A 26,119-nucleotide genomic window follows, 5' to 3' on the forward strand; every position below is an offset into this window, starting at 1 on the left:
TTAATCTCTGCGTTTCACACTGCAAAAGTGCAAATTAGTTTCCAGGATCTGCAAGCGGCAGAGGACTACTTCTGCAAGATGGCAGCAAACCTTCCGGAAGGAGAAGAAACAACTCTGACTCACAAAAGATGAAAAGAGGGAGGACAAAAATAAATAAAGTAAAATACGTTTTAAAATTAATGAAATAAAATAAAATAAAATAAAGGCCCGGCAGTCCTCACAGAGGTCAGCAGATTTAAAAGGCATGTCCTGCACAAACAGATTTCCTTCCTCACCTGCCTAATCCCTAAGCGATAGGCAAGGATGCGGTCCACAGCGTCGGGGTTCATCTGAGTCCACTGGAGACTGTAGGAGTACACGCGGGGTCTGTTCTGCCACAGGGGGTTGTAGGTGTCGTAGTAGAACTCGGGAGCGTAGGCTTTGCCTGTAGGAGACAGGAATAAAAAGGAGGAAAACAAAGAAACCACAGAATGATCAGGCAGCCAGTTTTGGAGCCAAGTGCTGAGACCCAGCCTGCAACCGCCCTCTTCCCCTCTGTTCTGAGTTGTTTTGTTAAATGTCTTCTTCCAGAAACACACTTTGGAATTATTTGCCTCCATCCACTTTTTTAAAGGATTTGTGGCAATGGTTTGCCTTTAACGTTAACTCACTCCTCAGTGGCACCTGTGGCCCAGTTGTGGGCGTGGGAGGGGAAAAATTAACTGAGCTCCTAGCAAAGGCAAGCTGGAGCAATGTAACATGCCTCTGCACTAATTTTTCACAGCCCAGCTGACTATAAATAGAAATATCAAACCAATCTGCACTACACTGAGCAGAGAAAGACTCAGTGACAGCTGCTATACCTGGCACAAATAATACCAAATGACATCCGTGAGCTGGAAATACAAGATGGATATTTCAAGTGACTGCTGCTTTCATCACACCTTCTCCTCTCCAACATTCCCGAGTGAAAATGCACACAAGTCATCCTTTGTAACACCACAGATGTGCACAATATCACAGTACATTATTTAGCTGAACATACCGATTTGCACAACAGAGGGAAATGACATCTCACAGTGCATGTTGGGTACATGGGTGTTTCACCAGAAGCTTATTATAGCCTTCATCCTTTATAAATATGAAAAAACTGAGGATGATTTCCCGAACACATGAGAAAACACTGCTTGATTCACTGAATTTGAGTTCCCTTTGACTTAAACACACGAATACTAGTGACACCTTTACATGCAAAATACCTTTGCGCCTCTAGAGTATCCCATAAAGAGTGATTTGTCTATAATAGCAAAAACGACACACAGTGCCCAATGTGCTTACCTAACCATGGGCATGTAGTGGCATCTGAGATGCAGTAGGGTAGCTGAGCCATCTAGACTGGGTGGGAAATATGACACAAGAGCTATAAGAGACCCAGGACCTGCTAGAGCCGTAGCTGGAGCTGCGTACACCATCCTAGAGCATCTCATGTACCACCAGGCACCTCTGTGCAGGCAAATAAATTGAGTCCATAAAGGCTACAAGCAGATGTGGTAGGGACAGTGGTGTACACAAAAACCTTTGAGGGAACTTCACTGGAATATGCAGTTCCAACATACCCCTCAAAAATCTCAGTGGATTTGTCCTAAAGGAAAGTCAAACAATGTTAGAGCACACACCAGTACGTGTCAGAGACATAAATCAGTTTTCTATTTTTAACTCATTTTGCATTGATCTTTTTTTAGCATGTCATACCAACAACGCAGCATTGCTTCCGTTTCTTAAAGCAAAAAGGGTTGGATTGACGTGAAACAAGTTTTAACAGCTGGATTTGTAGGAAGTGTTGTTAACCACCAGCTTTTGCCCTAACTGATACAACAGGAATAAAAACCCAAGTCAAAGACTGACCAAAAAAATTAAAAATAAAAAAAATAAATAAAATAAAATTAAAAAATATGAGAGCAGCTCTGTGGAGAAGGACTTGGGGGTACTGGTGGATGAAAAGCTGGACATGAGCCAACAATGTGCGCTCGCAGCCCAGAAAGCCAACCGTGTGCTGGGCTGCATCCAAAGCAGCATGACCAGCAGGTCGAGGGAGGGGATTCTGCCCCTCTGCTCCGCTCTGGTGAGACCCCCCTGCAGTACTGCGTCCAGATCTGGGGTCCCCAATGTAAGAAGGACATGGACCTGTTGGAGCGGGTCCAGAGGAGGGCCACGAAGGTGATGAGAGGGCTGGAGCACCTCTCCTGTGAGGACACGCTGAGGGAGTTGGGGTTGTTCAGCCTGGAGAAGAGAAGGCTCCAGGCAGACCTTATAGCAGCCTTCCAGTACCTAAAGGGGGCTACAGGAAAGCTGGGGAGGGACTTTTTACAAGGGCATGTAGGGATAGGACAAGGGGTAATGGCTTTAAACTGAAAGAGGGTAGATTTAGATTAGAAGTAAGGAAGAAATGTTTTACAATGAGGGTGGAGAAACACTGGCACAGGTTGCCCAGAGAGGTGGTCGATGCCCCATCCCTGGAAACATCCAACGTCAGGCTGGACGGGGCTCTGAGCAACCTGGTCTAGTGGAAGGTGTCCCTGCCCATGGCAGGGGGGTTGGACTAGATGGCCTTTGAAGGTCCATTCCAACACAAACCATTCTACAATCCTATGATTCTTCATGGAACAGGTCCATCCTTGCCCTGCCCAGCTCTGTTTCCTTTCTCTGGAGTTTCTATGCTTCGAGCTTAACGTTATTAGAAACAGTATGGGGGCAAACACAAACCAGGGTCTGTTGGGTTAAACGCTACGTTTTGTCACTTGAATTATGCAAAAAGGAGATGAAACATGGGAAACCAAAACATTTGCAGATGTTATCCTCCTGCGAAGGTCTAAAAGAGACTTGTCATTAGAGAAAAACAGAAGCAGAATGAGGTCTTTCCGCCTCCCAAAGCACACCTTTGTCCTTCTTCTATTTCTGCAGGGATTTTGTCAGTGGGAGTAATTATGAAATGCAATGAAAAACACAGGACAACCTCATGGGAAGACGTGGTCTGCCTGCTCATGTCGACCTGTGAGAGGGGTATGCATTCATTACTCACCTCCTTTAATTCAGATATTAGGAGCTTGTGCCAAAATGCACACTGTATTTAGGTATTTTCTCCTCAAAACTATTCTTGCCTACAGATGTAAATAGAGATGGATGGGGAGGCATTTTGACCTGGAAGTCTGAGAATTTCAATCATCAAAAAGGTAGCGAGAAGAGGGAAAAGTGCATTAAAAAAAAAATAAAAATGAAAAGGGACAAAGGAAAAATCATGTGAATATATACCAATCTTGTAGTTATTGATCAAGCTTTTATCTTTGGGTGTGTCATTCCCTCCAGCCACGCTTTTCTTTTCAAAGGATGAAAAGCCCTTTTAGGCAAGATATTTTTGCCAATTGCCCAACGAAGGTGCACATTCAATTAGACTGGAGTAGAGCAGATACACTAGTGCTGAAGTAGCAAACAACAATACTCTGAGGAAAAGCAGCAAAGCAAAACTGCTGTTTAAAAAAAAAAAGAAATGTAAGATAAATGAAAAGAGGATCAGTGGTCGATAAGATTAGTTTTCCCTATTTACGTGCAGTGGAAATAATAGAGAAAAGCTCATGCTGAATGCAAATTGTAATCTTCCCCCTTCTACTGCAGGTGGACATAATGGCATCTCTGGGGGTCTACAGAAAGGATCCATAATTAGGTGCTTGTCACAATATGGGCACTTGAACAACACAGTCACCTTTTGAGAAATAATGAGGATCCATGAAGAGTTGAATTATTCTAAATCCCTCTGAACAGAAGAGATTTCTGGTGTGAATGGAGATACTGAAAATTTAACAACACAACATTAAGACCTTAACTTGCTAACTTCAGAAATACAAGAAAGCTGGGCAATGTTTTGGAGTACACAAAAAGCAGATGTTGCCTTTGGAGGCGCGGGAGCTATGAGACACGAGTACAGGAAACATTTCCCCGGCTCCCATCATTTGCCCCTTTTAAGCACAGGCAGCAAAAATGGCCTTCCTCTGACTCCCTTCAGCTTTTGCGGCCTTCAAGGATTTATTAAAACATTTCAGGACAGGCAGGCAGAGCTCAGCCTGCCCCTGCGACCAAACCTTGGGAGGCTTCAGCTAACTGGAGGTAGCGGTGACCAACTGGCCGCTCCTCTGTTGTCCATCAAAGGGGATTTTGGTGCACTGGGAGGGACCCCCAGGTCTGTGCCTATTCAGCTATATAAGGGAAAATGGTGAAACTCTTCTCGGCATGCTGCAGCCATCGGTCGAGGGGCGAAGGCAGGGTGAAGGCAGGGCAGCTTCTGCAGGCAGCTTCTATGGATCCAGGAGCATTGAATCCCTGGAAGGGGCAACCTCCCACCGACGTGCCGCGCCAGCAGGTCCCGAGGGAGGAGAGTTTAATGCCATGATATTTTTTGTGTCTTTAAGGCAATCTGAACTTGGGATTAGAGCTCCATTAACATGTACTAGTTTTAATTAATCCCTCCCTCTGTGGTCGTGCTGCTGGAGTCCGAGTAACTGTGATGCTTGGGGCTCTGCCAGGGAGAGGATACATGACACAGTTTGATGTGGAGTGTATTGTTTGTTTTCCTTTCTAACACTAACAAAACATTTATTTTTTTCACCTTCTGAATATGTAGCATGTGCAGAATAAAGAAGGTTGGGATTGTGCACGTGGGAAGGGTGCGAGCAGCGTAAGGAGAGGTAATACCGAGTGCAGTTTTGCTCATCTGGGCTGGCCCCCGCACAAGACAAAAATGCATAACCAGACAGAGCAAATATTTGTGTTTGAAGACTACACTGCTAAAATGAAGTGTGAATTCCTCCCCGGCATGCTTGCAGAGGCCACCCAGCATGACCAGCACAATTACACATCCTGCTGCATTTGTCGCTGTTGTTCCATCAACCTGAATGCATCTACATATGAAGCCTACAATTAGCAATTATGGCTAACTGCACTCCTGGGCACACAGGATTTGTTCAGGATTTTAGCTATCTCCCTCCTCAGGTTAGCACAGGGGGAAGAAAAAAAACCCAGCACCCAATTCTCCGCTCCCATTCATCTGGATTCACAAGCACGTCCCTGCCCTTCTGAAGCTCCTGAATTGTAGAAACACTGCAGAAGTCCGTGATTATTGGCAGTGAGCAGCAATTTTTCCCTCTTGCATCTTTAATTTCAAGGGCCAAACAGCTTTTTTTATTGGGCATTATTGGTGCGTTTTCTGCATCCCTACTTAATGCCCAGCAGATCAGCAGCCAGGGGAACATCCAACCCAGAGACCCTCTTCCAGGGCAGCAGCCATGGGCTTTATAAGGGAGTCCCCCTCTCTGTCCTCTATCACTGTAGTTAAAATTGGCTACATATTAATTTCTATGAAAGTCTGAAATAGGACTTCAGGGAGATGTGATACCATATCACAAGAAATATTGATCTGAGGACATGACTGTGATTAATTAGTGTGGCACAAAGGAACGTATGTCCTGAGGTCCTTTCTGAGTAGCAGTTCCCAAACGCTAATGCGTCTTGTGGGTGGGACAAAAATATACCCACTTCTAAGATGTATTGAGCACGAGGACTTAATTGAAGAGTACTTCAAATAGTGGATAGCCAGCTAAAGGACAACTTAAACAGGTATATTCATAGGAAAAAAATGCTTATTGCCTGCAGACAGTAGTAGTTATCTGAGCCAGCTTCAAATGAGACAGCGTCTGTCCCGAAAGCGGTGTGGCTGCTCCACTGATGTGCACAGGCAGGAGAAACCAACGTGGCGGCTGGCAAATCTGTTCTGAACTCAGGCAGAGTGTGGAGGCTGCTGCGGGCCAGTGGGGCATTTCCCTGCGCTCACCATCGGGTCTCAGCATCTCAGGAATAAGCACCACCGCGGACATGCCAGCACTGCTCTGCTATTTGGCACCACGCGCCTGTGGACAAGCAGTAGGCAGGGCATCGTACAGCTTCTTATACGAGGAAGAAAACTATTCGTTGTCTAGCAAAGTGGAGAAAGCCCACAGAAAAATATATTTAACAATGATGAATTTGGAAAATACATCCCTAAAAGGGTTTTACCTGAAGTTTGTGTTCTGTTTTGCTGGCGACAGGTTGCATTTCTCCTAGGTGCACTCTCTTCAGTAACAGTGGTACCAGCACTGCTTGCCACTGTACAAGCAGAAACTCCCCTCAAACACGTGCGCCATGGGGATGGGCTGCATAGCTCAGCCTAAACCCCACTGAAATGCACCCAGGCCTGGCCAGGAAGGAAATAGTCCCTGGGTGAAGGTTTCATGGAAAAAAGTGGGATTTGGGAGAAAAGGAATGGAGTCCACTCTGCAGAAGCGAAGGAGCAAGTTGTTTCCCTGGGGGGGGCAGTGGGAACACCCTTCTCCTGCCACGCAAACCTCCTCCGGAGCAAAGCCAGCCCAGGGATGGGACTCTCCGAAAAGGCTCGGAGTCGGCTGGGGACACTTCCCCGGGATGAGACGCTCTGCCGCAGCTATGGCATCGCAACCGCCCTCATAAATGAGGTAGTCAAGGTGCACTGCCTCTTTCTTCCTTTCTAGCATGAAGACTCCCCATGACAAACGGGAGTATCCCTGAGTTTCAGCAGGAGAACAGGGCACAAAGCAGTTTGCAAAACTGCCACGACAGCTCTGGCACCGTCATCGCCTCTGAGCCCTAATCACTTCTGCTCTTGATTTACAGAAATACTTGCCAGTGCGGCATGGGTTACAGCAGGACTTCCTCAGGCACTCGCTAATGCACAAGAAGGTACAGCTTATTTGAATATAACTGATATGATGCATTTATCCATGTTTCTAAACAATAATTAGTTTTTCATTTAATGTGCAACAGCTGACCAAACCATGAGCAGACATGCATGTTTTTCTGATGTATGGATGAGGTGACAGCAACTCGCCAGCTTTAAAGGGCAAACTACAGCAGACAGTGTTAAAACATCATTATTTTCTGATGGATAAGAGTCATCAAGTTACGAGCCTAGTTTCGGTAATTACTTATTTCATAATGAATCTGGGTCTGGATCAGAAAGGAACAAGCATCATCTGTCACCGGTCTCAGTGTTGCAGAACAAATGCAGTGCTCTTCCCCAGTAACAGCCCCTCTCACTCAGAGCCCTTTTGCAGTCATTAGCATCTGCTGTGCAGCATTTGAATTCCTCCAGGCAGTACATCCAAAATATTATCTACAAACTCTCTACTACTGTAAGGTCAAAAATGGTATGAAACACAATATGGAACTGATTCACAGAAAACAAGCAAACAAACAGAAAAGCCACTTCAACTGCTTACCGTTAAATTCATGTTACATGCCATTGCACCACTGGGATCTCAGCAAATGCTGAAGTACTGTCCTGAACAGAAGTGGATTGCTGCACTTACTCAAATGGGTCCTGAACTGGTACCTATTAGAGAAACTCCTTGACCAAGCACAGGAGATCTTCCTGTGGTTCTTTTCAGATCACTCACTCATTTATCCCTCAGAAACTCAGGAAAATAAAGTAATCTTCTAAAGGAATTGTTTCATTTCAGTTGCCAGTACCTGGTTTCCTAAGTAACGTAAGAAATCAAAACCATGCACTGCAAATTTAAATTGTAATGAGTGCAAACACAACCCACTGATTTCAAGCAATGGCAATAAACTGAACAACGACATTCTCTCCCTAATTATAGCAGCTGACTACATACCCCAGATGGAGTTGCAGAATACCGGGTTAGTGTTTATGCTGGCTTGTCATGCAGAAACAAACAGTAGTAACTGTGCAGGCACAGCACCAGTAACAGTGACAGCTTTAGTAGACACGCAGACAGAGCACTAAAGGAATCATTTCCTTGCGTTGTCTGTTTATGTTCCCCTTATCTTCATATCTATTTCTGCTAATTTGCTTGGCGTTAGATGGTTTACGAATGCAGCATCTTTGCCATCTCTGTTCCATATTGGTAGCACATATGCACTTTAGCTTATCATGACAAGGAGTTCAGTATAAGCGATGATCAGGGTGTCTTGCACTTTATAACAGGAGCTATAAACGTTTAGGGAGAAATAAAATAAAATCAGAGATTTACAAATGCTTCCCCTTTTGGCAAATTCAGCTCCAGACCTTTCTATCTTTAAAATGCATGAAGACTATAAATCCTAAGCAAAACAAAATATTTAACTGTGTAAAATACTGGGAGACACAGAGTTTATGAAAAATGCTGCCCATTACTGTGCTCTGCTTTATTACAGGATATATATTTTATGAAGGATTTTCAATAAGAAAGAGAAGATACTTTGTTCTTTATTTGCATATGTGAAAGGAAGCATATGTCTTCTCCTAGATCTGCTCCTCCTCCCAACACAGTCCCAGTCCTGCAGCCGAAGCATCCCCATCACGTCCAGCCTCCCTGTAATCCCACACCTTCCAGCTCTTCGCATCCCAGTTTTGGACTTTCCACCATCACTGGCCCTACTGCCTGTGCCCATCCGTCCCAATCCAGGCTGGAAGGTTGGAAGCAGAAGCAGTTCAGGATGAACAGCACAAAGGAATGCGTTTCAACATTTGCAAGAGTCTCTCCCTATGATTTTTTGGCCAAAACTGCTCTTAGAGGTGAACATCTGTTTTCACGCAGCCTCAGTCCTTTTGGAAACTCCACCTGGTCAGGTGCCAGAACCACCTGCCCGCCCTTGTTCTCCCCAACTTTCATAACAGCTTTAGTAAAACAAGCTGCCTCCTTATTGAGAGCTCATTGCGATTCGCAGATCAGTCCCCACTGTGGCTGTCTGTGGGTCCTCTGCTCCGTTACACCATTTAGAGGCTCCACCTACAGTCCTCTTCAATATTCTGTATTTCATATGCTACCAGCTTCACACCAGAAGTTAACAGTGCTTTTTCTTCCATAGCAGTCTAGCTCTAACCAAACTAAAAGCTTGGCTTATTCCTTTCTCCAGCTACGCAGCTACAGATCCCCTCTTGCCCTGCTTGCAACCGCTATCACCCTCACATCACTTACTTTTGGATGGTATTTTTCATTTGGAATTTTCTGTAGAGCCTCAAATCTTTCCATTCGCACTATTACATTGCAGGTTTCATTTGCACAGCATCACTAAGATATTGCCTGGCCGAAACTTGAGGATTGACAGCAAATAGTGCAGACGTGGCTTTCCCTTAGTCCTCCTAAAGAGTGACTTCCAAGGACTGGTATTGTCTGGAGTCACATACAGAGCCTGAGAGTCGCAGTTCTACAGTCTGTACCTGTAGCCCCACCTGTGAGACCTAGGTAAATTCTGACATAGTCATTTATCCTTGTATGAGAAAATCAACACTGATACCTGCTGGTCAGACAGGGACGAGGCAGAGCAGGCTGCAAAGCAAAGCCCGGACCAGAGCCCAGGGCACCAGACCATAAGCTGGGGCTCCTGCCCCACCGAAACCAGTTTGCCCACAGGAAGATCTTTGGGCTTGGGTTTCCAGGAAAGGGCAGTCTAAGCCATAAAACAACAGTTCGGCTGAGCAGCTGAAGAGGCATTTAAGCGCAGAGTAGTACTAAAGCTAATCAAGTGCAAGCATTAAGAGTAAATAATCCCCACAAAGTAGGTGGATGACGCTGCTCTTCTAGGGAATTCTTTACTGCAGGAACAGATGACCTGCTGCTCCCAACACCGTGAACTAGGGGATGACACTCTCCCACACTTTCCAGTAAAAGTCTCTTCCCAAGGGATATAAAGATTTGCTAATATATTGCAACTTGCAGGGAAGGAATGATTTGGGAATCAGACTGAACTTTCAAATGCCTAATAGGAGCACAAATTTAAATGTATATGTACTCTGCCCCTCCCAAATGATTTAAGAGGTTCCCATTCCAGGTACAGAAGGGTCTGCTTTGAACCAGTAAACCAACATCCCAGTTAACACTTAAACTAATATAAGTTTATGCCATGGAGTATGCTACATATTTCACCCAGTTCTCCTGCACCCTTCCCTAGCCTCCCACCTGCAGCTGCAGGACGGCAGCGTTGTGATCAATGCCTCGCCAGCGATAACCAAACGTGACATCTGCTGGCTGAGCCATGGAAGAGCTCTCACTGCTCTTGTCTGCAATTCCTCCTCCTTCCAACACGGGAGTCACAGTAAAAAACATTGTTCCTTTTCACATCGAGACCAGATCTCACCAAGAACTAAACACAATGCGTTGCAGAGTTTCATTTCAATTCGTTTGAGCCTAACATGTCCATGTTTGTTCACAAAAAGCTTCAACGCAATTTGAAATTAGGTTTATAACATGGTACAATGTATTTGTATTTCCTTTCAAACAGGTCATGATAAGATGTGACCTGTGCGATGACATTTTGAGGGATAAATAAATCCAGTTTAGAACAGTCTCTGAAGCTGGCTGATTCACACACACAGCCCCCTTTTTTTGGCGAGCTTTCTGCAAGCTCACATGCAGTTATATACCTCCTTGCCATAATTTCATGTAATAATTTCTATAGACACGCACGCACGCATGCACACACATATAACCTGCATATATGCGTGCATGTTTGCAGACACGTGTCTGTGCCTGACTAGAAAGCGGTTACTAAAGCAAGGTGAAATACAGCTCAACAGAAAACAAAGCGAAGCCGCTGCTGGAGGTGGAGGCGGTAATTTACCTGTCGCCGAGTGAACTCTACAGAAATCCCCCGGGAACTGCAGGCGTGGAAGGGGGAAGCAGTGTCACTTGCCAGTAAGCGCTAAAGACCTGATAAACGAAGGATGGGTAGGGATTTGAAAGCGGTGTCATACAGAGAACAGGATGCTGTCGTGAAATCACAAATAATAACGTGTCACCACATGCACGTAAACAAAACCGTGGTCTCTGACAAGGGGGTGAGGGGGGGAAAGACAGTGCCTGGCAAAACACGTATCTCGGGATCAGAGCGCAACACTGAGTCACAGAAGAAACATTTGCAGCCGGGAGACGATGTGGCTCTGTGCAGTCCTTCGGGAGCAACGCAAGGAACAGGCAGCAGCCGCTGGACCGGCTCCATCCCTCGGCCACGCTGTTTCCCCCAGCCCACGGGTGAGCCTGGGGCCGGCGTTCCACGCCGTTCCCGAGCATCCCTCCCCGCTGCCGGGTACCGCAGGTCTTCCTCCGCACCTGCCCAGTGGCCATGCCCGCCTGCGGCTCCGTCCATCAGTCCTGATCCACAGCCAGGATCCTCTGATGCCTCCTAAGCTTATCAGGACTTCCTAGGCAGCTGTAAGCTCTCCCATCTTGGCATTCAGAGTCATGCAGCTGCCTCATTCCCCATCCCTTCCCTACTGCGGGCTCCCCAGTTCCTGGTAAATATGACAGCTCGTGGATGCTCCGATCCACTCCAGAACCATCACACAATACCCACACATCACACAAGCAATCATTTTGGAGGAAGAAATTAAACAAAATGCTCGCCAGCAACTGAACTGCCCCTGCTTCACACCAGCAGTATTGAAATGCAGATTTTTACTCCTCCTTGGGCACTCCTTGTGTCAGCTCTGCAGTGCCAATACCCAAGAGCTCCCTGCTAAATGCTCTTTAGTGCAGTTTCTTTGGGCTCTGTGGGATTGAAACACTGCTGAAATTATTTGCAGCAACGACAGTGGGCAGGTTTCTTCATGGGGAGGGCCTGGTTCAGCTCTAATATTAATTGGGGCACGTTCTTCACTCCCATGTACAAGGCTCCCTGAAAACACACCTTCAGGGCTGCCAGCAACAGAGCAGCCAGCCCACGGAAGGGATGCCTTTTGCTCTTCTTGTTTTTTCAGTTCTGTTTAGCCACCGTAAAGTAACTATCACCAGCCCAGAGGATTGCACACTAAAGCACTTGCATCATCCAGGGAGACAGCTCCATGTTCTCAAACTCTTGGGGTCACCGGTTTGGCCCCCAGACAGACCTTACATACCTGTAAGGTATAGACCTTACAGCTCAGCTACCAAGAGCTCTCGACTTCAAAAGCTGCACCATTCATCTTTATTAATCTAGTTGCACAAAGCACCCTGTGGTCAACAAGAAGGGATGCGTTTACTCTTAATTGTCAGTCTCCAGAGGCTACTTTGGAAGAGCCTGGGGCGTGGTGGCAAAGCAGAGAGGCAGCAGCGATGCTGTGCTTGAGGACGCCTGGCTGCAGCTCACCTCCTTCACCTGGGACCACACTCTGGTATCCAAAACCACTGCAAACCATGGAGGCCAAAAGGACATCAGATGTTTAGACACATTCCTGGAGGCCACATCCACCAGTGCCTGAGAAACAGTGGTTTCCCATCCCTCTGCGACAGCAGCTCGGTAGTCACGTACGGTACCGCTTGCCAGCAGACCGGGAAGCAGGAGAAGACAATGCCTCTGCTCTAGGCTCCAGGCTCACGCTGAGCACGTGGGACTGGTCGCTGCTGAAAACACGTGCCCAGGACCTGCCTTAGTGCTGTGATTTCCCTCGTATCGGCAGCATTGCACTGCAAAGGGAGAACCAGGCCAGGCTCGTCGGGTCCTTCCGCGGCTTTCAAGCAGCAACGCACAGAAACGCAACTAAACCCAAACAGGACGTGCAAGTAGTAGTTTCTCAAGTGGTGCAATCCACTGCTGCATTCACAATCCTTTCCTTTTTTGGGTGAACTAACTTTATTTTCCTTCTTCCCCTAGGGCAGACTTGCATTAAAAACTAGTTAAGTCCGAAGCACAGTGAAAACCTCAGATAACCCCTCCTTCCACCCCTCAAATTAGGTACTTCGGCCTCAGGGTGGAGTTAATTAACTTCATTTTTCTTTTCGTACTAGACGACAGGAAAAGCATGGTTGAGATCCAGTAATAACACCTCGTCACCTTTGCTAAAAGGTCACCTTTGGCACTGCCTGCTCCACTGATGACCTGCGAGAAGTAAATATCCCAAATTTCAAAACTCTGCCGAGTTTGGAAATTAACTGTCAAGAAATCAGTCTCTGGCTCAGAGTCCACTGCCTTTACTGGGCTTTGGACCAGGAGATGGGTGAAAAAAACCTGTTAACACAGTAAGAACTGTCTTTCATATTTGACCGCCCGCAGTTTCAACTGCCCTGGTCAAGCACGTGGGGTAGGGCAGCAATCTGCTTCTGAGGGGGCTGGCAAAGCTCCTCTTAATTCAGATTCTCCACCAGCAGGAGTGAATTCAGCGGGAAACAAAACAACATCAATACTCTGCATGCTTTGGAAATGGTCTTTCCTGTTGTACATTTTTAGGAGATGCTCTGGGCTCCATAGCACTGTTGTAATCTCCACAGCCTCCAAGGTCTTTAATTAAAACCAAATACCTACTGTGCCTAGCAGATAAATGAAAAGTAATTTTTTTAAATGGTAGTGATACTTCAGTAGAAATTTTAAAGACCACAGAAGTGAGAACATAAGTGACATATGGTCTTTGACTATTTTTTCCACTTCCTAGAGTTCCCAGTCATCCATGACTGTCCCTAGATTGGCAAACTCGAGAAATATTTAAACAAGTGGGGAGATAAGTTACTTATTCTGACATTTTTGCATGTGTTTCTGAATTGAGGTAAGCATTGACTACTTACCATTTGACTAAGGTAGAGCCTAACTGCTTATTCCTAAGGTCTGAGAACACAGCAGAGCTCTTGCTGCAGCTGGGAAAGCTGCGGTTGGACTACAGAGGGCTGCTGCTCCCAAACTGGGGGAAGACACAGATGTGGAGGACAGATGTTTCCTGCTCATGAGGAGCAAACAGTGCTGCAAGAGAGAAAAAAACAAACCAAACCAAACGAAACCTGAAGAGGACACGTGCTGCTTTTCCTGGAGGAAGAGATGGTCCATGCCCAACTCCAGCTCCGTAACGCATTTTCCATGGGAAACTGCTGCCATGAGGTGATGCTTGCGAGGGAACGAGGTGCATAGGAAAGCACTTCAAGTTTCAGACCAAAGACACCAGGTGGGAAAAAAAAACACCAACACACTGCCAGTTTGACTCGAGACACGAAACTGGGGTATAAGACTATTGTAATCAGTAACACAGTAAGAAATTTTCTCCTGTCCTTGGGAAAGATATAAATGTGACTGCAACCGTCATTAAGCTTTACATGAGAGATTGTAATTTATATAGTCGGTTTATAGCCTGTAACATTCATTTAGACTTACTGGAAAGCTAATAACTTATAGCTAATAACTTATAGTCAGCTTGTAATCAAATCTTCCTTAGAGAAACAGTGCTACGGACAGCAAGGATTTACAGGTAGTTTGTATAGGTGTCTTCATAAAGAAAAAAATTAATTCTAACAGTAATTCAAATCACTTACTCTACCGGCTCTCTCCATACTTAAATCTAAGAGTCCATGGGTGCCAGAGGAGCCTCAGGGCTCTCAAGGCCCTACCTCAAACTCACAGTTCCTCACCAAAACAGAGAGTTTTTTCCACCAGGCTGGAAGAACCCAGCCTGTGATATATATTTGTAGTGAGAAAAGGGAAAACAACACACTGACCTACCCGTGATGTTAAACACCTGGTCATTTCTTCCCTCAACTTGCCCGTGACAGTTTTCCACCACCATCAAACAAGACGCTGATATTCCCAATGCCACCAGACTTGTAAAGCATCCACATGACCTGCAGAGCGACTGAGACATCTCTTGTAAACACGGCAAACTCCACAGGTACCACACAAGCACATGGGCCCATTTTAACAAAACAACCAGTAAAAAAAACAAAAAAAAACCAGAAGAAACAGGTCAGACGGGGATCAGTTATCCCAGCTGTGCTCAGAGACTTGTCTACAGAAATCAAGGACTTTGCTGCTTCTAACACTACCTCTGTCCTTACTTCTGCTGTCCTGTGCACTTCTGCTTTACCCAGGCATCCAGATCTTTAATGTGAGCAGTCCTGGTAAATTATAAGCCATTTGCATGCAGGCAAAAACCCCGAGTAGAATAGCAGTTATGAACATGTCTGCGCACAGCGGCATAAAAAAAGATGAAAATGCAAATAATGTAAACGGCTTGCATGTGTAATCTCCGAATTCCTTCCAAGAAGGGAGGATTGGGAAGAAACGGTCCAGCGTGGGCCACACGTCAGGACGTGTCCCCACCAAGGTGCAGTGAGATGACGCGGTGGAGGTGTGCGCTCTTGGCGTTTTCTCGGCAGAGCAGCCGGTGACGAGGACTGCCCAGGGCAGGTCTGTGGGTGACCGCAGCGGGGTGCCACTCAGATCCCGGAGACAGCGCCAGCAAGCTAGCTCTACGATAGAGAACAAACCCACACTGACACAGTGCTGGCCTTCATCTCCAACCCCTACCTGGAATGCCAAGAGGTCTCCGGCGCGTTGGGGAGCAGCCAAGGCACGCAGGGTCAGCCGCCAGACCCGGCGTCTCCGCGCAGTGCTGCGAGACCAGGCAGCCTGCGCTGGCAGCGGTTTGGGCGTCTCGGCGTCGGATCACGTGTGATCCACCACGTAGCACGGCCCAGGGTCTGGCTCAGATACGCTGCGTAACGCTCCTCTGCCTTGGCGAGCTACTGGCCAGCCAGGCGAGAAAGAGCAGACAAACCCAATGGTCAAAGACAAAAGGACAATGTGGGCTCAGAAAGCAAGAATACTTTGCAAAATCATTGATTCCAAACCAAATGAGGTTCGAGCAACCTATATAAAGTTCTGTCCACAAGTTATGAGAAATGCAACTGACAGATGGGGTATTAATAAAGCTGATTTCAGAAATGAGATTGCAAGCTGCTGACATGTTTTTAAAACACGCAATTTCAATCAATTTTCTCCCTTTTTTTAAACATTGCATTGTTTTCAAATAACTTTAAGGGAAGTCTTGGCTGGAACTGGTTTTCATCATAGTATTGAAAAATGTTAGGACAACTCAGCTAGAAAGTGAATTATAAGGTACAGTTCAACCTGGAGATTAACACAGAGGCAAAGAATACCAGATGAACTCAAGTGAGAAGCAGGCAAAGACAAAGGCAATGTTGGATTTGGGACTTCACAGAAGAGGTGGCAAATGAAACATGTAAGAGTCCCGTCCCCCCTTCCCCCCCCACAACTTTTCAGTCAATTCAGTGGGACTTTCTGAGACCAAGAGTTTAACTGGCTGGACATAATCATTATATTAGACATATTATACCATCCAATTAATGCAGAAGCAAATGTAATTGTACTAGTGTTTCTTCATTTCATTTTGCATTGTCCTTCCACACAAAATTATCCTCAGTTTTGTGGCAAAATGGAACAGAGGTGAATTTGCAAGACAACACAAAATGTCTCTGTTATTTTATATCAGCCTTGCGCATGATGTGCGTTCACAAGGCTCGCTCGCAGTCATCTAAGAAACTCAGAGGGCAGGCAAAGGAGTCCTGCCTCCCAGCAGCCAGGTCTGTAGGTGCGGCATACAGGAGCTAGACGGCATTGAATGCCAGCTTTAGCAGAGGGACGGCACCTGGAGATCCAGCCTTGCTGATGCAGAAGGATGTAGCACATGGGCACGTTGCAGCCTGGTCCCCAAGACAGTAAGGAGGAAGGCACAAGGACCAGGCGGTCCTTATCTAAAGTCACAGTCACAGACAAAGATCTCCATCCTTTCAAATCCCCTCTGTGAATACTGCACCCCTTTTAGGGGAATGAACCTTACTGATATTTAAGCATGTTGCTTCTGTGTCCCTGAATAGGCTTCGGGAAGATCTCTGCATGTGGCAGGCTTTGGTCCATGGCTAGATGCCAGCTTGCCCTCAAGAAGCCTAGATCCTCGTATACTAGTTTTCTCTTCAGCTAAACCCCTGGTTTTCACCTGCAAGCAAGCGACAGCCTGGCCCTGGCATCAGAAGTCCTGCGCTCAGGGAACGGGGCTCCAAAAAAAGGCAGTTTATGCTCAAAGTTGAGGATGACCTGCTGTAATCCATTACAAGCTGATGATTTCTCAGAATGGCTATGCAACTTAAGAACCAGGCAAGAAAAAAAGTATGCTACTTAAAATTCCTGTATGCACAGATAATTTAAATCCAAATTGCTGGTTTCCATCTGTGCTTCTGACTCTTCTGAGGTTCAGCTATGCTCCAAGACTGTCTGCCAGCAAGGCACCCATACCCAGTAACTACTCCAAACACAGTCTACAAGACAGGAGTCACGTCACTGAAAAACGTCTTCAGTCTTTGGCTGCCCCTGCTAATGACAAAGGTTGTTGGATAATTTACACAGATTATTTTGCTCATCAAACACAAGCAACAACAGAAGGGGTAGGGTTGTTTTGTGGTCTGGATGATGGGCAGGAGTGTATCCCTGACATCAGACCTCATAATTCAATAAAACACACGACTGTCAAAGCTGTCTTGAGTCTTGCTACAGAAAAGAAGCCAATGATATAGTGTGGATAAAAGGTCTCAGAGGAGCTTAATTAATTTAAACTGACTGTTACTCCACTGAAACAACAGAGCTGTAGCAATGCTCATGAGTTTGGCTGCACTATTCAAGAAAAGTAAAGTACACTATCTGAAGATGAAGTGTGGTTTCAAACAGGATTTTAGGTTATGAACCTCCAACTTACTCCCTTTCTCACTGTTTTTCCCCTATCACCTCTCTTTCTTGCCATGTTTCTGTGTCACTCTGTACTGTTCCTGTTTCAAGTGTGTAAAATTGTGTTTGAGTTGCCCAGACTCTGAAGCAGTACAATCATTTTTGGCAGTAGGTGCCTTGAAAAACAGCACTGCTTCTCTAGCCAACCCCACCACGTAGTCATACAGAATTGCATATTTTAAACTAATTCTCAATTTCTAACTGTAAAAAAAAATGTTAAAGACAGTTTAGGAAAGGACATAAACCTTTTCTTTGGTCAGAAAATAGTCTTATTAATAGTCCATAGATTAACATCTTATGACTTGTCTATACTGGGACACGCTAAGGTCTGAAGGTGTTTTATCAGTACGTTCTTAGTGCTAAAACCATTCTCTTCTATTGAGATAATCTCCTACATTGATAGATTATAATCTGTCTGAAGCTTGGAATCATCTTACATGATTTTGTTATACTGGGGTAAAAAAGCAAAAATTCTTCAGCATACACCCAGTAGCTTTACATCATTTTTTTTGGTATATAAAAAAAAAAAAGTTTAGTTTAAATCTTTTAAATAATTTTGTTTCCTTTTTGGCATGATTCTGTAAGGAATTGGGCTGGGACCAAAAGCCAACAGACTTCAAGGCTGCTCAGACCCAGCCATCAGACAGAATGGGGACATCCCTCCCATCTTGCCTCAATGCAGCTGGTAACAGTTTGAGCAATTTTTGGTAAATCTAAAATATCCTTCAGCTGAGAAGGACTGAAAGTTACCTCTAGAAATCTGTACAGCATGACCTCCAGTTTGAAAGGAAATGGAAAAACTGGGAGGGGGAAGAAACAAATGCCCCCAGCATCGTGCCAGGCTTTGGGGACAGCAAGATTTGGCATCTTGCTCTGCTGTTCTGTTAAATGATTACTGAGTCAGGGTACAGCTGAGCCCCATGCACTTATTTAACATCCTGCTGCCATCAGTCTGTTCATTTGTGGGGTTTTTTTTATGTACGGAGAGGAGAGGGATGCTTTAAAACACCAGGAGATGCCATCAGCAGCCATTCACTCATGGAGGGCTCGTTGTGCCACCATCACTGCCTACCTCATTGGAGGGACGGGGATAATAAACTCAGTCCCCGACTGCTTCTCAGAAACCTCCTTATGGGAGGGTTGGGGGCTTTTTTGACCTATAAAGTTGCAGGGAGGTAAAAGCCACTGGAGAGGCAGCAGGGAGCCGTCCCAGCACAACCCTCACACGGTGTGCCAGATGCTGCCGGTGCAACGTGCTTCCATCCTTGAGGCTCCCCTTAACGCGCCCACCAGTCAACGATGCTCCTCAAAAAGAGCCAGGAGTTGCCTTGTATGGAGAAAACCATCACGGCCCCGAGATGAAAAACACAGTGGAAGACTGATGCAACCCACTTTGGAAACCCTGCCACAGCATGTCCAGCAGGGCCAAGAACAGCTCACATAGTGCTGCCAGTCCTGGGGACAAGGAACCCACCTCTGAGGGGTCTGGGCAGGCAGCACGCTAATCTACCCACCCTCATACCACCAACAGAAGCCTACAGTGGAGTTGAACCACAATAAAAGATGCAATAAAGAAACTGGCATATTGAAAAGAGATGCGCAAAGTTAATTATAAAGATTAAGTGAATAATTTACTGTTCATTGTAATTTTAACTGAAAATAAAAAGCAAATTTTGACCGAAATCAAACAAAAATTGATGTTTCCCTCTGCTTTTGCTCTTAAAAACTGAATCCTGAAACAATTCAGTGTTAAAGACAAGATTCCTCTGGTCCAAAACACTCAGCCTGGAAAAGAGGGAAGTGTTGATGATGGGGAAAGATGCTGCTACTCCCCCTTTCCCAGCAAAACCTTTTCTCTCTTCATCTGAGCTCTGAAATGAGCTCTCCAGTTCCCACGCTATGAAGGGTGTTGAGCTGGCTTTGGGCAAAAGGTAGGATGAGGGTGGAGAAACTTTCATCCTTTCCTGCTGATTTGGTTTTCTCTCTTGTATATGGTTTTTGAACTTCTAGAGCAACAGAGAGGTTGAGGTGTGCTTAAGGTCCCTCTGTCACTGTTGCGCTTCCCATTGCAGATGCGTTCCATGGCCACATCCTTCCTAAAATGAAGGCATGAACCTGTTGATTGCCCTGGATGTAGCTCATTATTTTATTTAGTTATTTTTTATCCTCAACTTTTTTTCCCATATTTCAGGCTGATTTAACAGATGACTATGCCACTCATCTAACCCTCTGCTCCAGAAAGTACCATACCTGCATCCAGAGAGCTCTTCCCAGAGTACACATATATTCTTACTGCCCACAAAATTGATTGAGGCGAAAAAATAACCTTGTTTTAAAAGATTTAATGGGACCTCATTTCTGGATTCATATGTATTATTTAGATTAGCACAAACATGAATTCTGCAGTTGAAGAAAAAAACCTACATTTTACTGCACTAAAGAAGCTGTTTTGATGTTTGATTAGGTTTTCTTTGAACTCGGCAATTTTTCAAAAAACATACTCCATTTTACTGGGTTTAACCTCTCTGACTTAATCTTTGAAGGCCCCCATTTCTTTCTCATTATATTAAAAAGCCATTTCTGTTGTGTGCCACATAAGGATTTGTTTAGTTTATTTAAAAAAAAAAAACAACTTTCTCTTTTGTTAATATTTTAAGTTTTTCAGGACAGTGACTATTCCTTCTTGTACAAGTGTGAAATGCTTAACGCAAAGCAGATACTACCCCATAACTAATAAAAAAATAGAATAAACAACATCAGATTTTGGTCAAGGCATGAACTGCATCATGACCAAAGGCGTCAGTTCTTTTTACTTTAAGAACTGAAACTTTTTTCCTCTGGAAATTTGTGCAAGCTCTGGAAAATAAATATTCATGGAAAAAAATGACCCTGTAGTTCTCCTGTGAAAAACTCCCACCTTCTTTATAACCTATATCATTTAAACATACTGCACCCACATAGCACAGCAGCCCATGGGATGGTGAAGAGGACTTTGCCTTGGTCTGTGTTGTGGAGAAGGGGCCATGCTCTGCCCGATATCCTTCCTTTTTATTTGGCATTTTGAGACTACCTGAAGTTATTGATCTAATTAATGTATTTGACATATCAGCCATGAAGTAGGTTCTTGACAACACACTCATTTACAAGTAATCCTAAAAGAAGAAGAAAAAAGATTCTCTGGCTATACTAACACAGCATTTTCTCCAGAAAACCAGCACAGAAGTTTTTTATTTGGGTTTTTTGATTGTTTGTTTGTTTGTTTTTAAATCAGATTTGGTTTTCTAATTCTGTTTTCTGGAGAAAGTGGCACCACTAAATACAGGTGAGTTTTTGGTAAAGCTCCCCTCACAGTCATGTATTGAAACATCAGAACAAAGCAGCATTGGGTCTTGACTTTTTTCAAAACACAATTGTGTCACTGTAAGGAAAGAGGGGAGAAAAATCTGGGACATTTTCATGCCTGAAAATCTAGATGCTACACCTTGAAAAATGGAAATGCCAGTACACCAGTCTGGGGATTCTGAATAACTCGGAATGTGACCGTGAACCCTTTTCTCTAACCTATCTCTAAACTTACCGTATTTTCTGGAGCTCACAGACATCAGACATCAGTTTCCCCCATCCACAGTGATGAGGTCCCAGGGCTGATAACATTGCAGCGATAGACCCCAAACTTCTGCAGCGAGCTGGAACTTGATTTTCTCAAGAACACAGCACGCATGGGCAAAGGCAACATAGCGGGAATTTACCAGTTTAAGTAGTAATTAAATTGAGCAGAGAGTAGTACAAACGCTTGGGTTTAGTTTGGGTGGAGGGACTGTGCCTTCATCACTTCTGCTGGTCGCTGTCCTGGCTGCGCTGGAGCCAGCTCAGACAGACCACCGACTTGCAGGCATGGTTTGACTGCGGCCAGGACCCTCCTCTTCAGTAAAGCATGTGGAAGAAATCGTCCCTCTGTCACTAGGATATTATTAATAGTGCATTTACTTTCTGGGGAAGAGAGACCTCCACATCCAGGCTGATAATCAGACATGGTAATTTCAGTGGGATCCTCACCTGAACACAAGACATGGGCAGTGACACAATCCCTACAGTGGGTTCCTACAGCTCAGCCATCTCACGACAGGCAGAAAAGAGCACGTGGGAATCTCCAAACCAGTGTTACACCAGTTTCTTCCACGGTGTCCCGCTCGGGACAAAGAGCTGGGCTGGACCAGCTGGCATTGCTGGATGGCTTCGCTTCTCCGTGCTGCCCAGCACTCGCACATCCCACTGAAGTCAAGGGGCTCTGCGGTTGTTGACAGCCATGAAAATAAGACAGCTGGTCTTGCTAGCATTGAATTGTTAAAAAAAAAAAAAAAAAAGGACAAAAAGGGAAAAAAAAAAAAAGCACTCTTCTCCACTTTTGCATGGTTTTAAAGCAATTTTCCAAAACAGACATCACTGCGATAGCATCTTTGTTCAGGCTGTAAATCAGCAGTAAGGAGATGAAAATTCAATCCGAGGCTCTCAATAACACTACCCAAGAGAAGAAGATAAAGAGCAAAAGGAATCGGACCTCAGTCTCAGCCTTGCACTCCGGCAGATTTCAAGAGGATAACCGTCAGAAAATTGGCCATTAAAGTCAAGTATCTGAGTGCCTGCTGACAGACGGGAACGCACCGCCGAACGACCCAGGGCCAAACTACCAGAAGTATCTCAGCGGTTCAGGAAAATGTCATGGCTAATCTCGAGGCAGATGAAGTATCTAAAAGCAATAAGTAGGTTAGTGCTCCATGGTCTGGAGCCAGCAGCCAGTCACAAATGACCCGCAGAAATTTGGGCACAGAGTCCAAGCAGCACTTTGGTTTCAGAAATGACCTCAGACAATGTGTATATGCTCCAAGATGATTTGGACGTTAAAGAGTAATACCAAATTGTTTTATTTAAGGTAATCTTTATGACAGAATAATGAATTAGAAAAAGAAATGATTTGTCTAACGCTCAAAGAAGGTAAAATAGAGGATTTGGGGGCAGGGAGCAGATGGAGCATAGAACTGCAATGGAATACAGAAGGATAGGAGCTTCCAAGTACCTGACAGCGCAAGTCAGGTATTTTAAAAGAGATTTTTGCGTACTTTGTTGGTATACTTGTGTAGACATTCTTTGACCTCATATGACATTTTTTTTTTCCCATGCTCTGAAACTAGCGTGGGCTGTGTGGGGAGAGCAGAGCGGAGAAGGGAGAGGATGAGACGGTCGAGAGCAGGGAGACAAGAGGACAACCTCCCGCAGTTCGCCTCCCCTCTTCATCCTTCTGTCTCTCCCATTGTTCGAGTACTAAATTTGGCTTAAGCTGGAGGGAAAGGATATCAAGTGCCTAACAAATACTCTAAGGGAGAAAATGGCTAAATTGAATTTTCTTGTAACGTGGCAGAACGCTGGCGAAGACCCACTCTGCCGCTCTGTGCTGCCCTTCAGCAGCGGCCCCAGGGGCAGCCAGCTGCAAAGACAATCCCTGCTCTGCATTAAGATGATAAAATGAAAAAAAAAAAACCCAAACCCTCAGTAGAAAAAAAAAAAAATAGCTGAAATAAACAAACAGGAATAATAACACTGAAGAGAGGATCTTTAGATTAAAAATTAATGGCAGCTAGCTAACGGGCACTAGCACATTGCTGCAGGGCTCCCGCATACCCGTGCGGGGACTTGCTTGAACAGAGAGGACGCAGAGGATGGATGCAAGAAGGCATTGGGGAGATAACACAGTATTAGAGAAGCAGATAGCATAAACAGGGAAGATTTTGATTGAAAAAAAAAAAAAAATCCACCAACCCTCAAGCCCTCCGGTGCTGACTCTACATGACAAATTTTGAATTCACCAAAGTGGATCAGTTTTCTTTAGACTTCAGTCGAACCAGGGTTTTACCCTGCCAAAAATACCGACAGTAAACGGTTTGGAGGAAAAATGTCATATATTAAAAGAAAAAGATAAATATTTAAAAGAACAAAGCAAATATAATTCCTTAATTCCCACTGAGGGAAATGTGTATAAGAGAAACAGAATTGTATCTACCAAGGAGGATATTTGATTTATTCTAAGAAAAGAAAATATCTGTATTTCCAGCACAGCACGTGCCTTTCCCATACAAGCTTCCTAAGAGACCAACAGCTGTCCCTAACCTGCCCCAGTAACATGCCTGTGACTAATTTTAATAATAGGAACAGAATGGTAAATGACAAAGGGACATTACCATCCTGGAGGATGCAGGGAACGGAGCAGGAATCCTGCCACCTCCTGGCTCAGGAAGCTACGAAGCCCGTTTGGCAACACTGAACCTTTCCACGTGGACATAATTTCCTCCAAAGCTTCCAAGGAAAGAGCCAAGGAGCTCGCCTGCAGTACCTGCCAGCAGAGCCTGGACGACAGGAGCACAGCCACTGTCCTCGAAGAGGGCTGGGTAAGGTTTTGACCACCGGCTGGAGGCTATGGGCTAGCAAGGTTCATACCTTGGGTAAAATAACAGCATGATTACTGAAAGGCTCTCCAGACAAAGAATCAGAGCATAAAGTCATATTATTACTCCCCACTTGAGCGTGTTTGAGGCTCATAGGTTTGTTTGGCAGAAGCTGTCCTTTGGTGGGGGGAGGACAGCAGTGTTACAGAGCTAACTGATGAACGCGGCGGTGTCAGGAGGAATACTCAGGCCGTGCTCGCTTCAGTTCTGGGTTATAGTTTTGTTTGGAAATGAGCATAAAATTAATTGGCATACACCTCAAATGGGTAAAAATCTTACTTTTTGGTATTTCTACCAGGGACCTGGTTTTGCCCCTGAGTTACGATTACTGAGTTCCCTAGACAGCCCCCTTAAACTGAGAGTGTGTGAAGAGCTGGTGCTACAGGAAAGATAGGATGGTCTCTGATAGCTTTAAAGCTCACCAAGGTAATGAAAATATTCATTTAAACTGTGCTGGCATACCTCTCACTGACAAAAAGAAAAGTGAATAATTGTTTTCAACTCACCAGTTAATCTTTCAGTACTTTAGGAAGACTATTCTTCTAAATATTTTAGACAGGTAGATTATTCTTGATCCCTATGGTTCTACTTCCACACTTGCCAATGAGCTTTCCTAATGTGTCCATGTCATTGAACTCATGCGAGAGCTATTACCAAAAAACCGAACTGGTCAACTGGTCAACTCACACAAATAACCCAAAGCCCAAAACAACGGCTAGCAGTTATCGGCTAGAACGAGAAGGAACAAATGGTTTTGGAAAAAAACTATTGCGAGCAAGGGTTCACTAACGCCCAGCATCACTTGGCCACTGCTAGGGACTACCCAGCCGCAATGACTCCAGTGTCTGGCACAATAGCTACAGGTTCCTGACAAATGGAGAGGAAAACTGCGGAATTTGAGGCATTCGTAAAGAGAAATACAACACACAGCTCCCACATGTCCCTCCACCAGTCCAGTCACTGGTCAATCACTCCACGATGGGCAACCATGCAGTGAGGAACAGAATTGACATTAGAGGCATTGTCACGTCTTCCAGCCAACACACATCCAGTTCAGCTCGTGAAAATTGCACTGAATTACTTGCTTGGGAAGTTGCCTTCACACTGGCAAAAAAAAATATGTTGTAAACAGTTCACTGGCAAAATCCTGATGTTATGGGGTTGTGCAGGTAAAAAGAGTACAACGAATCTGCTTCCAAAAAGCTTTCTAAAATAGAATTTTTGCTTGTTGCTTTACATGAATGCCAGAGAGTTTCTAAGAAAATTTAAAATGGGAGGCTACAAACAATATACATTTCTGTCCCTCAGTTCAGTGCAAAAGGCCTTCCCTAATAAAAAAAGTATTAATGAAGCTATAAAACTTTAAACGGCAGAACACTGTTTAATTCAGCTAACAGAGCCATGGAGAAGAACCTGATACCCTGCAATTTCAAGTGTCTGGAATTTATTTTAAGATGATGCCCTTGTGTCAAAAGCATCTGGCTTTCACAAAAGGCTGGATGGTAATTCTGATAGGATTTCAGCTCGACGCTGCACAGACCACAGCGCTACCGTGGATGGTGCCAAGGGCAAAGAAGAAACACTGAGGCAGAAATTTCTGAACAAGTTTCCAGCGAGGATGTTCCCACAAGGCTACATGAGGAATCACACAGCTCCTACTGGGGATGGATGCTGGGATCATACAGAGGGGATGATTCAGTGTCCAGCTCCGGAGATTCCGATTTCCTAAGGCATGGGGAAAAGGAAGGCAGGAGGTGGGAGATCCTCAGGCAGACCGAGTGGACATCCCCAACTAGACTGCGGACATGGGCAGGTATGTGCATGCCCTCAGGTTTGTTCTGCTCTGTCTTTAATTCGGTAACACCAGTGAAGCTCCAAAGAAAGGGAAAGCTGTGGTCATGCTGGTAGCTAACAATTATAACCTACATAATTACAAGTTGATCGGCTTGACGTTGCTTTTTAGCCAGAAGCACTGAAGGTGTGACGCAAGACTGGATAAGTAAATAATTAAAGATTGGCTCTTAATTAATGCAGTATTTTATGGCGAAAAATTT

At 44.9% G+C, this 26,119-nt stretch overlaps 1 protein-coding gene across 1 annotated transcript in view; it reads right to left on the reverse strand.

Annotated features, from left to right (window-relative positions):
- The window catches only part of MDGA2 (MAM domain containing glycosylphosphatidylinositol anchor 2), a 385,028-nt gene that overhangs the window by 52,651 nt on the left and 306,258 nt on the right, over positions 1–26,119 (reverse strand). The window contains exon 10 of the mRNA XM_030036202.1: positions 276–424. Coding sequence (XP_029892062.1) covers positions 276–424 — 149 coding nt within the window. The remainder of the gene's footprint in view (positions 1–275; positions 425–26,119) is intronic.

This window comes from Aquila chrysaetos, chromosome 2, assembly GCF_900496995.4.
Source record: "Aquila chrysaetos chrysaetos chromosome 2, bAquChr1.4, whole genome shotgun sequence".
NCBI classification, from domain to species: domain Eukaryota; kingdom Metazoa; phylum Chordata; class Aves; order Accipitriformes; family Accipitridae; genus Aquila; species Aquila chrysaetos.